Source organism: Branchiostoma floridae, chromosome 18 (genome assembly GCF_000003815.2).
Source record: "Branchiostoma floridae strain S238N-H82 chromosome 18, Bfl_VNyyK, whole genome shotgun sequence".
Lineage (NCBI taxonomy): Eukaryota > Metazoa > Chordata > Leptocardii > Amphioxiformes > Branchiostomatidae > Branchiostoma > Branchiostoma floridae.
Window position 1 is genome coordinate 12,465,020 of NC_049996.1, and position 17,284 is coordinate 12,482,303.

Sequence of the window (17,284 nt, forward strand, 5' to 3'; positions counted from 1 at the left end):
TACTTCTACCTCATTTCAGTTCTGTCTTTACTGTTGAATTCCATTCTTGTGTTTTTCAAGGACATCCAAGCCAAGGAAAGAAAGTACAGCAAGGGAGGAAAATACAGCAAGGGAGGAAATTACAGCAAGGGGGAAAATAGAGCATAAGAGGAAAATACAACAAGGGAGGAAATTAGAGGAAGGTAGGAAATTAGAGGAAGGTAGGAAATTAGAGGAAGGTAGGAAAACAAAGCAAGGGAGGAAAATACAGCAAGGGAGGAAAATACAGCAAGGGAGGAAATTACAGCAAGGGGGAAAATAGAGCAAGGGAGGAAAATACAGCAAGGGAGGAAAATACAGCAAGGGAGGAAAGTACAGCAAGGGAGGAAATTACAGCAAGGGAGGAAAATACAGCAAGGGAGGAAATTACAGCAAGGGAGGAAAATACAGCAAGGGAGGAAAATACAGCAAGGGAGGAAAGTACAGCAAGGGAGGAAATTACAGCAAGGGAGGAAAATACAACAAGGGAGGAAAATACAGCAAGGGAGGAAAGTACAGCAAGGGAGGAAATTACAGCAAGGGAGGAAAATACAGCAAGGGAGGAAAGTACAGCAAGGGAGGAAATTACAGCAAGGGAGGAAAATACAGCAAGGGAGGAAAGTACAGCAAGGGAGCAAGGGAGGAAATTAGAGCAAGGCCAAAGGCAACAAAAGGATCACTTACGGCGCTTGGCTCACGACCCTGGACTTCTCCAGAAGATACTCGGACAGTTGCGCCCCCGTGACGGCACCTGTGCCTGTGAAGTTCATCTCCAGGTACTTGCCAAAACGCGAGGAGTTGTCGTTGATGGCTGTCTGCGCGTTGCCGAAAGCCTCGAGGAGCGGGTTCACCTGTAGTATCTTCCTCTCAAGGGTTCTGTTACTGGCCTTGGGTATAAAAGGTATGAACAGGTAAGGCTATATTTGTCACAAATAACTACATAAGAAAGTCACAAATATGCAAATTGAAGAAAGTCACAAGTATGCAAGTAAAGTCAATACTTTCAGATGTCAGATGGACACTTTCACATCCTGTGCCAATGGATGTCCCCCCAAAAGGCTTGTATCGACAGGTTTTTGCTATGGTTGGTTGGGCAACCAGAAATATAACATTTTGTGAAAGGCCTTATTCAAAGACTTCACACGCTGTGTATTGATTCTCCTTACCTTTCCCAGCTGAGTGAGTTGTTGCACCAGTAAGTTGGCACTGACTGTCTTCCCTGCACCACTTTCGCCACTGATGACAAGACACTGCAACAAGACACACAAAAATAATTAAGCCTAAGAACAAATTTTCCATCCTAATATTTGTACCCAGAAATCTAATCAGCTGAGAGACTATAACTGACAGGTGACAAGCTTTCATAGCAGACTAAGAGCCCTGTCATATTCCTTGTGCGATTGTCAAAGTGAAACTGACAGCATTGTTTGGATAGTTGTGCATATGTGCTAAGAAATTCAGTTGTCTTGTTTCAGAAAATGCTGTCTTAGATCCCTGTTGGCTCTTGGTTCCTTCACAGCTTGCTTAAGAATTCTGTCACATCAAAATTGTATGATGACATACAACATATGTGAAAGTGCCACTATCGGTATTACAATCCATGTCTTTTTTGGCATTGAAACCACACATCACAATTTTCAGACAAAAGGCTGTAGAAGTTTTAAGTGCTAACTTACAGAGAATCTTCCATAGAAAAAGTTTGAAGGTAGAAATACATTGTATGTGCAGAGTGTAAAAGAATGTTGCAAAGCTACTTTAGAGGATCCGTACGTGATGATTTGGTTGCGTTCCCCGTCTACGCTCCATCCCGTGCCACGGTGGCTCCTGTACGCTATTTGCCGTGAGCTTAGGTACAAGCAGCAAGGAAGGGAAGAACAGATGGTTCACAGACAGATGGAATAGTACAAAGCAGCAGTAGATAGTTCAACAACATGTGACACATTGACAGTTAAATTACAGGACAAACTACAGAGTAGCCTGTTGGCCTAGTGATCAGCAACATTACTGCTCTCTTGGATCCCTTTTCACTAGATATTTGATACCGCTCAACAGTCACAGCGTCTAGTGAAAAGGAGTGAAGGAGTAAGTGTGACAAAAGAATAAGCACACATGGAAAACACAAAAGTATGAAAACTGCCACACTTTTGGATGTCATCCATGTGAGAAAGTTATTGTGGCCTTATTTTGAACAAATGTAAAGATAATGTATGCCTAAACTTTTCAAGTATTATTTGTTTTAACCTGACCCTGTATCCTAAACCATATTTGGTACCAAAATGGCCTTAGCAGTATGCAGTATTAAAGTTTACCTGGTTGTGCTTGTGATGTACCATGGCCTGATACGCTGCGTCTGCTATTGCAAAGATGTGAGGAGGATTGTCCTGCTTGGCTGCACCACGATAAACCTCAGAGTACTGAAAGAAACAGTTCATTTTTTAAAGTGTTTCATGACTTTTACTCTGAATGCATGATTCAAAAACAAATTACGAGAGAATTGACTGATTGAAAAGGAAAAAAGGAGTGATCTTGATCCAGTTTTAGCTCACTGAAGAGCTAGTCTTCCATTGATTGTGACAGAGAGGACAGACGCTATGTACAGTATTCACAGGTTCATTATACCAGGGAAATTCCCCTAGCTCTTTTTGACAAGCACAATGAACAGTGGACCACAGCTTAACGTCCCGTCCTAAGGACTGCAACCCTTTCCGGTAGCGTGCATGTCAGGTGAGCGACATAGCCAGAATCAAACTCGGCTTCAACTTCCAGAAGCAGGACCACTAAGGCCACACCAATTTAATTTCTTGGTTCACGGATTATTTCATAAAAAATATGGAGCGAGAGGGCGAAATAAAAATAAAATTAAAAATCGTAAAATGGTTGGGGTAAAGGTAAGGGCTAATCCAAAACATAAAGAATAAAAAGTTTTCAGCTTGAAAAAAGTACAAAAACACTATTGCTGTACAGTAACAGCACCGGTTTGTTCAAAATTACAAAAGTAGTGTCAGTTTTTATGTTTGTCCCATTCTTCATGAATGGAAAATATGACTGCAATAATAATACCCACATTTTAAGGAGCTTATAATATAAAGGCCAATTTGCTACACCAGAAAGTTGCTGAATGGTTTCATTAATGGTGAAAATTTGCTGAATGGTAATTTTTTTTTTTTTCTCCAAAAAATAGGAGCGAGCGAATCCGTAAACCAAGAAATTAAATTGGTGTGGCCTAACCACTGGACAATGCATGCTACCAATTGATTCTTAGTCTTACCTCATCAGTGTACATGCCCAGGTCCTGGAAAGGGTTGACAGCGATGAGAATGTCTCCCACGTACGTGTAGATCTGTTCTCTCTTGTAGCGCTGGTGCAAGTGTTCCACTATGATGTCCTACAGGCAAAAACTCTGTCAGGTCATTTTGTATTGGAGAGGATGGACAGTTGACAATAGGGTGAGAAAATCAAGTTTAGGGAATGCTTGTGACCTTCAATGCTATTCTTACCCACATGCATGTGCTGTATTCTAAAAATTGAAACAACAAGTATTGAAAAAGCTGGATACTCCGGCATACCACAGCCAATTGAAAAATGATCTCCCAACACCTTGTTTTGAAGTGATGACAGGCTTTTAAAAAAACACCACTAAAACATAGCTCTGACAAATATCACAAAGAACAGTCACCATTGCTTGCAGTGAGCACCTTTTTTGAAAATTTAAAGCATTTGTCAAAAGAATGTGAAATATCAGTCCCAAAAAAATAGTGTTTTTCCCTGTGACATAAATACAATATCACAACGTGTATGGTACCGGGTATATTGTTGTACAGAAAACATAACACAAGACTGAAGAATGAAGATCTAGTGATGAAAAAAAAGAAACATCACAGCATCTTGAAGTGAGTGACAAAGAAATAAGATAGTTGTGACAAGGAATGGTTTGGGTTGGTGATGGGGAGGGGGGGGGGGATCCAACCAACCTCTGCTTGCTGAGTCCAAGAGGAGTTTGTAAGGGACTTGAGCTACAAGAGTCCAGCACAGAAGACAAAACAACAGAATGAGACAGACTACAGATAATAGATAGACAGGACACACAGACTTGTACGGGATGTTTATCATGCCCCAGTCTTTAGCTGACAATGAGTCTTCCGATGTGAAGGCAAAGAATATAACTTACAGGTAAAGAATACGATTTTTGATGACCATAGAAGCTTATCAAACGTGTGACTAGGGCTTAAAAGAGTAAAACATTTGATATGCTCCTGAACAGGGCTGCCTCCAGGACCCATCCCTCCATTCATCCCAGGACAGGGCTTTTCAGGATATATATGGCTATGATACTGCTGACCACTTCAAAATCACTTGGGAACGAACAAGCCACTTTTATTACATTCAAGAGCAGTGCAAACGCTACCACAATCCATAGTTAGGGTATTAAACCTATTCTTCTGAAGATCTTTTCAGTGTTGCTGATGATATCTGTAGTGCATGCTATCTGAAATGTCTGACCGTTTCAAAAATCATATCCAGTTGCTTGAATTGAACTGCTATTTGGCATATCACCTGGATGTCTAACCTTCATTGATGTATACCGCAAAATACTTACTTTCCTCTTATCTTAAGATTTTCTTACCTCGTCTAAGGCCTCCAAGGTGGCCAGGTCATCCACAAAGTACATCCGAGTCTTCCTGCGGCAAGACTTGAAGAGTCCATGTCTGCGCAGGTGGGAAAACATTTAAGATACATCAGTACAGATTTAAAACCTATCAACTTAACAACTGCCACCTGACTAAATAGAGAATCTTCTGTTGTTTGAACAGTGGTAAGGCTGTGGAGCGGAGACTTTCATGTGTCATGCATTGCTTCTTTTGTTAGTGCAGTAATGTGATAAAGAGTGTTCATAATTAGCATGGGACTACAGTAATATGAATAGTTGACCTTGGTTTCAACAGTTTTATAGTGATAAATTTGATGATTGAAGAGTATTATAAGCCGCATTATAAGACCGATTGCATTATCAGTTCACTGTGACGGTTTCAATGTCATAAAATTATGAAGTTTGCAGCGTCCGTCAACTTAATATCCCTGAATACCCTGTTGACTTGATATCCCTAAATACCCTGATATAGGTTACCCAACAGATGAAGATAAACTATTGTAAGGTAATTGTAAGGTAATTGTACAAAAATATTTAGGAGCACTCTGATGCACCCACAGTAAAAAGTTAGTTGCACTGTTCAAATTGTAAGTGTGGAAAAGTGAACAAGCACCCAGTATTTTCAGCTCTGCATACATATCCTTTTTCTCTAGACTAATTCATATTAAACTTTAAAGTAAAAAAAAAGATTAGCCATGAATAAAAAGTACTGTCATAATGCCCATACACATAATATACCTGCAGGTATCACAAGCCAAGCGCCTTCCATTATCCAATGATTGTGTACCAATAATTGGGGGGGGGGGGGGGGGCGGGGTAGAAGGAACACATACAGAACAGTGAGCAACAATCAACACACAGAAAATGGGAAACACATATCACATTCAAAAATCATGCCTTCAAACCGACAAACTTTGTTCTATGTGGACAGGTAGTCACTTTATATTAAATATAAACCATAAATATACAGGATTCATAATGCTTCTGTCAATGGGAAAAATCATCTAATGTGCCACCAAAAAGTGTACCCAACGTCCAGGTGGTTGTTATGTACATGTAGAGATGTCACTGTTCTTGATTTGGACTTTGATGTGATATCACTTTCTAAAGACTCTTTATCAAGAATGTCTAATATTTGTCTGTACATAATACAGTCAAAATATATATTTACCATACACTTCCGTTATCTAACTCTTCACTTCAATTAGTCAGGACAATACATGCAGGACAAGACAATTCAGCCAGGACAACTATAGACATGTCACGTTGTAACAAGAGTGTGTGTTGAAGGTGGAACAAATGTAACACTTCACTTGGACAATGTACATACTATCGGCATTGCACACAGATTATCATTAGCAAATGATGTACAGTCACATACTAGTATCTCATGTATGTCAGCGATCCTAATCTACCTGTTACTGCTTCCCATATGTTTGAAAAAAGAACAGTTTGTCTTCATCTTTTGGCATATGTCAATATGTGCCAAAAGATGATCTTTAAAAATTGAAAATCTTCTAAAGTCCCAGTCATTGCAATAGGATTAAAACTATAACTGACACAGTTACAGCAACTACATGTGTACCAATTCAGAAACAAATCTGCTGATATCACTACCAAGGCAATGATAATTTACCAAGAGTAATGAACTCCAATGTACCTCCAATGATTTGATATGGTATACTTGAAGAATCTACGTATGTTCTATAGAAAATCAAGATGTGCGTCTTACTTTGTGGTGACCGGTACGTGCGGTTGGACCTTCCCCAAACGGACGTTGATTTCCATCTGGTCTAAGAGCTGCTTGCGAATCGTGGTCGTGTCATCGCCAATCTACAATACAAATTCAAAACATTAGCAACAAGATATTGAAGATCTCATACCTCAGTGAAATATTCAGTAAGAGTTTTTTGCAAATTTTCTGACAAACCTCAACCTTCCCATCCTGCCAGTCTCCATTGTAAATTCAAACTTAGACCATGAGACAGCACCAGCAACAAACATGAGCACACACCAAGCCAAACAAACAAACATGCTGAAAACAATACCTTAAAGTTTGTCACAAAGGCAATAAATGTATACCATACTACAAATTATAACACAAACTTAATGATGTGCTAAGTAAAAGGTACTGTAAAGGTCCCAAAGCCTTTTTGAGGATAGAAGCAGACCTGTATAGGCTGATGTGCTAGGACTACACACAAAAGACAAACTTGTCATGACTTGTATATACTTAGTTAAGTTGTCTAGTCTTTATGACCACACTTTTAAATCTGATGGTTATGAGCTGGAATCCCAGCCAATTGTCACCCACTTGACTTGCATGCTTCATGATGAGAGGGTTGCAGTCCTTAAGAAATGAACAAATATTGGACTTCTCTTAACCTTAGAATCTTTTTATCAAAGAGGTAATACCAGTATTTACCAACCTTATCTCTCTTCCTTAGTGCATCTGACAGTGTACACATTGGCTGTTCATCAAGAAAGCTTGAAACCACTTTATTGTTATCTTTAAAAATCTGACAACTTGTTTCCTTTTTCATTCAGTGCATCATTGAGTTAATCATTTTCCATTTGGGAACAAAAGAGGCTTGCTATAAATGTCCCTATTGTTGATCCACGTGTTTCTTTACAAGGCCGTAAGAAAAGAACAATGTAAACAGCTTCCTGCATTGTTTCTTTCTGTTATATTGTGGTAAAAAAATAGAATCATGCAGCAGTACTTTTCCCTGATTGGTTTCAACCAACCAACATACCAACCAATGCACCAACCTAGGAACCAAAAAAGCAAACAAACCAATGTACCAACCAATGAACAAAAAAAATGAACCAAACAGCAAAGTTTACCAATAAACCAAGCAACCAAGCAACCAAGCAACCAAGCAACCAAGCAACCAAGCAACCAAGCAACCAAGCAACCAACCAACCAACCAACCAACCAACCAACCAACCTACCTACCAACCTACCAACCAACCAACCAACCAACCAACCAACCAACCAACCAACCTACCAACCAACCAACCAACCAACCAACCAACCAACCAACCAACCTACCAACCAACCTACCTACCTACCAACCAACCAACCAACCAACCTACCAGTCAGCCAGCCAACCAACCAACCAACCAGTTTGTTAACTAGTTAACCAACCAACCAAGAAAGCAATCAGCCAACCAACCAACCAACCAAACAGTATTGAAGGCAGCTTCCCATTTCCAAATTTGTTCTGGTTATCCGATAATTGAGCTTGTATAGGATTAAGATGAACTCAAAGACGTCACAGGGGCTTCAGAGAGAAAGACGCCTCAGTTAAATTACTTAAAGGAATATTGTCTTTCTGTCACTGACCCGAGCACTAACTTGTTAAGTACACTTAAGGATTAGGTTCAGTCTTAAAGAAATACAATAAGGAAAGCACACTTCTAGCTTTCAACACCTGTTTTAGTGAAGTACACAAAAGCAACATAGTAACATGTTATTTCAAGTCAACTGGACCAAAAAAAGGACATTATGTGCAAAGTTAAGCTTGAGTTGAAAAGTGTGTGAGGAGTGCAACTAGCCAAATAAAGAATACACATCTAAAGCTATGAGGGTGACTGCAAAAACGTAATGGAAAAACCAATGAAAATAAACCCTTTAAAACAGTTGAAAGCCTATTAGTGGTCTTATTATAGAGACAATTGCAAACGTAATAGACATACGTCATAGAGCTGGACGTCATAGAGCTACATATTATCTTGTCTAGCTGACCACAAAGCAAGACCTGATGACTGATCATTATTGAGAAACAAAAAAATGAATCTAGCTACAGTCACATTATCTACTTGTCGTAGGTCATTATACATATTGTGACAACCAGCAACAAGGATCTAAAACAGCTTTTCAGTGACAAGATAGCTGAATCTCCAGTCAAAATGGTGGATTTGTTCACAATATTATAGCCCGTCAACCCTTTGCTTTATGTTTCAACATAGTTTTTTACCCATTTCCGATGCCCAACACCCCCTAACCTTAACCTTATGGCTATTGGAAAATGTTGACATTTTTGCAGCTTATTGTTCACAGTTTTTACAGTACCCTTTTCACCTCAAACTTCCGCCTAACTTTCACGTTGTTATACCTCCAGTCTTCAGCTGCAGTTTTTCTTGTTTTTTATTGCCCTTACACAAATGACAGCACCGATTCAGTCATACTGTATTTCAATCAGCAATAAAACTGTCTTCTTCATATCAATAGAATTCAATATGGTGGATGTGATCACAAGATTATAGCCCTATATGTTCCGACAACCCTTATGTTTCAATATACCCATATACATTTTTCGATGCCTTACACCCCTAACCTTACCTTATGGCTATTGGAAAATAGGGCTTGTTAAGAAATGAGTCTGTAAGAACATAGGAATATCTCTGATCACACCATCAGGTGGGTTATTCTAGGGTCATTCCAACAATATACTGTGATAGGTGACAATGTTTACAGCTTCTTGAATTTGCAGTGACGTTAGAGATAGAGTTTCAATATTTGAGGTTAACCCGCGACAATGGTGGGACCAGTCAAATTGTTTGAAAGAACTGTGAGTCATGGGGTCAGACTTCACCATCTGATATTTGTGTACGTCATTGCATTGACTTTTGGCACATTCGGGACAAAAATAAGAAAATCTTTCAACAACAAAAAACATTTTGAATGATTCTTTCTAGTACATAAGTAATAAGTAAGAGGCTTGTATGAATTATTTGAAAATGCTAATATTGAATATACCTGAAAAGAAAAAAAGCTATGTGCTATTTCCTTGCACTACTTATTATGTATGAATAAATGAGTTGTGTTCCTGCAATTTTGATACTTAAGAGAGAATTGCAGAACTGATGTGTTCATCCCTTTTTGATCTCATCTTCAAGTCATTTTTGAGAAAGATTTGCAAAAGTTTTACTGCCTCATATAAGACAAAAATTTGATTTAAAACAGTTTGATTTATACGTCACAAAATTATTCATTGAACATTTTACATCCAAATTTTAATTTCATGTTTTCTGGAAACCTCACATTGTTAAACATTTCCTTACAGATAAGACATAAAGTTTGATTATCACTGACCTATTCTCAGGTATTCAAGTTTTTTAGTATATAAAAGAGCTTTTCATAATCTCAACAGTAAAAGCTGCATTCTTAGGAATAAAAGAACTTGTCTTCATGACTGAATAAAAAAATCACCTCCCTGTCACTACAACGTTCTACCATGGTACAGAGCCAAGGAGGAAAGTTTGAAACACACATACAACAAATGAACTTAAGCTTATCCATTAAAGTTATGGTACAATAGGTATGCCAGTTTAGATAACATTGGCAAACACTTAAAAGTAGAATTTTAAAAAAAGGTACAGTGATTCTTACCTGAAACCGGACGTGTAAAGAGGCCATGATTCTTTGTAGATAATAACTTATAATAAGTTTACCAGGAGGAAAGGTCCAGTGACATGCTGGCCGCGGTTTGGCGGAGCTGACTGACAGGGGTTACCTAATTGAGCCCAGGTCACGTAGCGAGTGAAGTAGGAAGGTAAACCATTAGAGCACCAATCAACACATGGGGATGGGTGGGGCACGGACCACCTGCCAAACATGGAGGCTACACATGGGGGTTACAACACACTGCTTTTAACAGTCATAGCCAAGAAGACCACTAAGGGTGAAGTCTATGTGAACTGGTGGTCAATAAAGATTATGATTCTTAATGCTTGTGTCAATTGGGAAAATTATCAAGGGGACCATCAAAAAGTAGTCACAACTTGCCCAGGTGGTCCTTAAGTACATGTGGCTACTTGAACAGGTTTGACTGTATTTTTATAAGTATATTTTCTCAATATCATGATACTATAGAAAGAACTGCATGTCTAAATTCAATTAAGAGTGCCAAGATTTTTTCTTAAGATTACATTAAAGGAAACTCTAAGTCAACCCTCTGAAAAGAATGGTCTTTTAACCATGATCCAAAAGTACTTAATATATTAAATATATAAAGCATTGAGTAAAATTTAACAACATACAACTAACTGACACTCTAATAGCTTTGGATGTTTTATGGCAAAACATAAAACATGTTATTTTTGAATGCAGAATTCTAGAAGAGCCCATCTCATTGGCCATAGGTTCTTATCTTTGTTTAAACCCAGCTTGTTTGTGTCTAGGTGTGTCCAGTTTGTGCACAGACTTACGCACGCAAGATTTGGCGACTGTGAAGATAAGGGCTATAATGTATCGGGCACTACATACCGGGGACATCCAACAGGGCCTTAGTGACAGAACAGACAGCTCTGATTGCCGTCCGTTGTTGTCCGTTGTTTGTGCCATGTTATGAGTAGTAATAGATGTTTGAATGACCTTGATGTCTTTATAGAGGACAACCAAGATGACACTTTGTACACATCATAATGTTTGCAGTGGTCAAACAGAAATGCCATCTACTTAACACAAATAACAATGAAATAACAAAAGCTTTTGGATAAGATATGGTTTTGAAACCAATTTCTTTTACATGATAGTATTTCCTTTACATATAAACTTTAAGGTTCTTTGCTTTTAACATAGGATTTGCTACAACTCATTATGAACTATTGAGTTTAAATAACACTACACGATAGTGTACCTTGCCTAATATCTTCTTTTGAAATCAGATACAGATGATCACATTTAAGTTACAAGTTTACAACTTTTTTCTCAGGTATGTCGTTTTGGCAAAACATATTCTAATAGTTAGCACTTGAATACTTGAAGCACTTGAATGCCATAATTATTTCACTGCAAACTTGAAAACAACCAGGATAATGCTTCTTCTACCCACCAACCCTTGTTTCAGCGGCAAACTAAAAACCATGGGGATCATTCCTTTTTCTCCCTACTTAAATCAGAAATAGAGGAATGTCCAATAATCTGAAATTACTTTCAATCAGCTCAGATTGTATCTGGATTCTTTAAAGAACCTGCTTTGTCCAGAAAACCCATTAGGACCCTTTGAAGGGTAAAAAAGACCTGAATCATGTCACCACACAAAGAAAACCCTTAAGTTGTCTTTGTTCTTCCGCTGTGTCAATTTCTGCACACACCTCTGTCAACCCTTGATGATGTCATCGACCTGTCCCTGATGCTTCACACCTGGTTCTGAGGACAGCAACGTCTTAAGGTGCACACCTGAGCACAGTTCTTAAGCTCAGGACAAACCCTACTACAAAGGGATGTGGGGACAGGGATGGGGTGACTTGTTGGCTTAGATGGGTATACTTGTGTCAGGTGAACTGTGTAAAGTGTGAAAGGATTTGCAGTATGTATGTATGACCTCTCGTACACACTCGTACATAATGTACATGACACGAAAATATTGTAATGTACTTATTTTACAGATTTGTATGATTTCTAACCTTTCTACCTTATTCAAATGATCTCGACTAACTGAGGCGACACAACTCAAAACTAAATTTGAGAACTAAGATAAAATGCCACATTACAAGGAAATTGTCAAATTGGAGATAGCTTATCAGCGCTGATGCTTGACTATCATCATTTGTTTCAAACACAAAAATCTAATCTAACTCTGAGTCAGTTCTTGAAAAAGAAAGCTACTATAGGGGACCCAAACCTACACCATTTACATTTGTAGTATACTCTCTGTCCCAAGAGCTATCTACCACTTGAAGAAATCATGACCATACCAAGTTCGGAACAGTAAATCTCATAACCAGAAGTTAAAGCCCCGGTCACAAAGCGCGTACGATTTCTTGCGATGGTATATTCCGCATATCGTACGATGAGCGCAGTAAATCGCAGCAAAATCGTAAGCAAAATCAGCCATCGCAACGCATCGGATGGTGTTCAAAATTTTTCCAGCGTCGTACGATTTTTTCACTTGTGTTTCTTTTGAATAGCCGCCTGGCCGCTTTTGTGCTTCTTTAACCAACAAAATGTGGACTTAGCTGTTGAATACCTTCCTATGATATATTTAACTGTAAAAATAAATTAAAAGAGACCATGACAACAAGAGCATTACAAGAAAAGTTCAAATCAAGCGTGAGTACTGGTACGATTATCTCGGCCTGCTTGCCGGCTCTTCGTGTCAGGCTCTTTTGAAGATCGCATCATGATATGCTATCAACAAAAAGATGCCATCATACAAAACTCATATCATAAGCATTATATCATATATATTTCCGACTCATAGAGCCTGCCTGTATCTTCGAGTTGTCCCCATGGTTATTACGATTATGGTAAACTGACCCAAGACCGACGAGAGCTTAGATTTGATCTAATTATAAACTCACGTGCATGAAGCGATCAAACAATTGTCTGCATCACCTGTGCGGGGCGCGCTGTTCTCTGGTTGCGACTGTGGCAGTTGCGACTGATATATTTTCCCTTTTCGTCAATATCCACAATATCAGGGAAAACTGAAACCATCACAACATGCTAACAATTCGTAAATCTATAACCTCATCAGTAGACAAAAATTGCCGTAATGAAGTCTGCTATGGGGGCAAATAAAATCTTACGACGATATCGAAATTTTGAACATGTTCAAAATCCATTTCAGCTCTATTTTTCGCCATACGACGCTCCCCGATTTACTATGATTCACTGCGATTGACGCAGGCACGCTCTTATGACCTCATCGTACGATGCACTACGCGCTTTGTGACCACGGCTTTATACACTTAAACCATTGCTTCCGATTCTCCCCCGACTTACGACGCACTGCGCTTATCCTGCGCATCGGAAGGAATCGCAAGGAATCGTACGCGCTTTGTGACCGAGGCTTAAGCTGTAGTACTGTACAAAGCATTACAAACATACCAAAACTATAAACACCCATCGACAGCTTCTTCACTTATGCTGTCCACACACAGACATACATAAAGACCTCCCCCAAAACATGACCTTCTTGGCAAAGGTAATGAACTGGAATTTGATTTGATTTAGCCTTTGCTATAACGCTAGTTCACCTGTATCCGCTGGGTAACCTATATTCGTTCTTTTAAAAAATACACGGTATTTATGGATATCAAGTTGACGGACGGTGGTTAAAACTGCAATATTTTATTTTTTGTGTATTGAAAATGTTGCAATTTGAGGCCAACGTTCGGCGACTTGATATCCATAAATACCCCGTTATCAACCGATATAGGCTACCCCTCGGATAAAGGTGAACTAGCGTTAATGAAGGTCTACGTTACCATGGTTAGTAAACATACCTGTGTTATGAATGGATGCTTCAGCAGCTCGGCTACAGACGGTCGCAGCTCAAAATCCTTCACCAAACATCTGCAGAATGAAACATAAAATTAATCACATCTTAGTAATTCTTACTACATGTAAATGAAGATTAATTATAACACAGGATTAGCGACTTCCCTAAGAACAGGTCAACAGTAAACAAAACAAGTCCAGTTCAACATCAAAATATCAGTCAAACATGTACAGGTGACCATCTCTACATAAGGACCACCTGGCCAATGTGACCACTTTTTGGATAATTTTCCCATTCAGTTATCAAGAACCCTGTCTATAGTGACCACCTGTGAGTGTCCAGATTTTATCAGTCCCCGGAGTGAATTCTTGGGTAGTCTTGACTGCACTATCTTTTAGAATAGCTGGTATGACTCTAATAGATTGGTGTTATGACACTGTATAGATTATTGCATCTAGCCAAACTTTAAAACAGAAAGTTGAAACTAGATATTATGTAGAGAATGAGGGCAAAAACCTAACGTTTTGTAAAAGATTGTTACCTTGCAATTAACAGCAATCCTTATCAATTGATAAGAGAATCCATATCAAAATATGCAAGCGAACTAATAATTCCAATGTTGTTAGATAACATGAACTATGGATCCTTTTGACTTTGAGATTAACATTTAGTTTTGCAAACCCTTCAGAAGACTTAATGAGACACATTATTCATGTTATCTACATCCTTCCTCATTTACAATTTTGGACATTCAAACAATACCTTATGGTTCCATAATAAAACTGTTATGTTCTTGGGCAATAATAACTGAGCAAGAGAGGCGCTAAATACTCTAGTCCGAAACTGAAATGCAAACAAATTAGAAAATCTCAAGCTGTTTAACTGTTTTGTCAAAACATTGCGAAAACGACTTCAAGGTTACTTCAAGTTCAAGCAACAGATTCTCATCAAAATCACCATGTACCAATTCTAGAATGATTTTCAGTCGAAACATACCTCTTCTCTTTCAAACACTCCCAATATATTGTCCTACGAAATCTGCAAGTGTCTACTCCACAGTTTGGTACATTTACATACTTGTTTCACCAGCCTTGTACGATGATGTAATTCTTTACCTCAATGGTTCGTTCCAACGTTACAGTAATCAACAACACACGTCTGAAAGCTTCGACCCAAGGTTGAACTCGAGCTTCTTGTTATTTACAAATACATTAACTTTTAAGGCAAGATGTTCAATAGCCTACATGTGTTAAACTTAAAGGAAAACACGTTCAAGAACAAAAGGACTTTCCAGTTGTTTTGGTAAGTGGTATGATTGAGGAGGGCGACGCCTTTGTTAAGCACAATCGCATAGCAAATACACCAAACAATTGAAACACTTGGCGCCGATACAACGTCAGCTATGGGACAAATGGTCACTCATTAGCCTAAGTGGTTCCTGTAATTGTGGTATCTATCTTCTACTGGATTGTGTAATGGGGTAATGTTCACTTTCAGGCCTAGGAAAATTAATATTGTGTTTAAAATTATACTCCAGCTAAAATTAGTGTTGGAAGATAGTAATTCTCTCTCACTCTCTATGTATATTTTAGAAATGATCCAATACAGCTTAACAATGTTTACATTAGTATTTTCAATATCATATTGTAACTTATAAGTCACAGTTTATTGTCCTTAAGAAGATTAAATGTGCAGGTTTTGAACAAAAGTCTTGCAACAAGCTAAGGACTATTCCATTTAACACACCTTGCGACAAAGTCCCTGTAAGTTGTTGACCACATCTCTGGTTGCTTCATTGAAGACGGTGGGTTTCTGAAATAATGGAAAGATAATTTGTTATAAATATAGTAATTACAAATTTGTTAGATAGACTCTTGGAGACACAAGCAAAAAAATAGTGCAAGGTATAAATTTAAAGTCTGGTTCTGAATCACCTACTTTCAAGTTAGTACAAAATGGACATCTTCTGATTTGATACAGCACACCCTACACAAGATGCTTTCAAGAATCTTTTTTTTTAATTCTGTTCACAATTCAAGTCTGAATCAGCCTTATCAACAAACTTCATGCAATACAAAGGAGACCTCTTGTGATAATGTATCGTACTGCACCCTTACACAAACGTAAAATATAACAAGTTGGTTTTTAGTTGAATTAGGAAAAACATTTGATCTCAAAGCCTGTAATGACTTGAGGACATCAAACTGACACTTTGACAAACCTGGGTATCTTGAAAAGAGCTCTCATTGGATGCAGGTCAGCCAATGGCGGCTCTCCGTCAGCCAGCTCGATGGCGGTGATACCAGCTGACCACGTGTCACAGCGCATGTCGTAGTTATAATCCAACTGCTGCTCACATGCTATCACCTGGAATATCAGACTATAATTAGGATAAACCAAAAAGGTTTGGTAGTTCACGACCCTGAAAGCACTGTGTCATTTGTGCCCTGCTAGATATTCAACATGTTCTTTTAACATGGCAGTCTCTAGGACCCATCCTAGGACGAAAATTTGCTTGTTGGGGGAAAAAACTAATCTCATCTTTCCAAAAAATCTGAACTTCAGTATATAAATCTAATGAAAATGTGTTTTTGTAAGCTTAAAATGACAGCTTTTACAAGGAAAGTCAACATCGGCTACCAAACGAGTGGGACAGAAACAAATTTAAAGCTTTTCATACTAAGGGTGTTTTAACCCTTAGCATTCTAAGGGACAGACATGGATTACAAAAATGCTCAGATAAATTCTATTACGTAACATTATCTGTTCCAAACACCTGTCTTCACAAATACCTGAGTGTATGTTGTTTTTGTTTGGTAAGGCTGAAAATCATACTTCAACAACATTTATTTATGACAAAAATGATGCAGAAATAAAAAGGTAAGGACCTCAGGAGCCATCCAGTAGGGAGTGCCAACTGACGTGTTCCTCCGCTCCCTGGTGTGGGACACCTGGGCTGACACACCTGTACAAGAGGTGAGGCAATATTCAGTTCTGCTGCTCCCTCTAGCAATGATAGTTTGAACTGCAGCTATTCCTCAGAGTCATCAACCACAGACTTGCATTAAGCGCTGTTTACAAATCAAGAATTTAGCTCGGCCGAGTTGTCAGCGAGCTCTAACTTACGAGGAGGCATGAACCTGATGCCTGCAAACAAATGGCAGAGTTTCTTCGTCGGCATCAGGGTCATACCTCCTCGTAATTTAGAGCTCGCTGACAACTCGGCCAAGCTAAATTTTTGATTTGTAAACAGCGCTTTATGACAGGTTTTGATAACAGATTTCAAGGAAATGCTTCCTACCTATTTGATGAGAGTGACTGTACCCATTCTATTGATTCTAAAGATCATATTTTGTACGATCTAACTATATACTTACCACAA

The 17,284-nt window shown here is 38.6% G+C and overlaps 1 protein-coding gene across 1 annotated transcript in view; it reads right to left on the bottom strand.

Moving 5' to 3' along the window:
• The window catches only part of LOC118405656 (myosin-IIIb-like), a gene marked incomplete in the record, with an annotated part of 46,191 nt that overhangs the window by 13,444 nt on the left and 15,463 nt on the right, over positions 1 to 17,284 (bottom strand). The window contains 11 exon segments of the mRNA XM_035805232.1: positions 703 to 905; positions 1,185 to 1,268; positions 1,789 to 1,863; positions 2,328 to 2,432; positions 3,287 to 3,403; positions 4,643 to 4,724; positions 6,399 to 6,499; positions 13,907 to 13,976; positions 15,649 to 15,714; positions 16,124 to 16,269; positions 16,791 to 16,867. Of these exon segments, the coding sequence (XP_035661125.1) occupies positions 703 to 905; positions 1,185 to 1,268; positions 1,789 to 1,863; positions 2,328 to 2,432; positions 3,287 to 3,403; positions 4,643 to 4,724; positions 6,399 to 6,499; positions 13,907 to 13,976; positions 15,649 to 15,714; positions 16,124 to 16,269; positions 16,791 to 16,867 (1,126 nt within the window).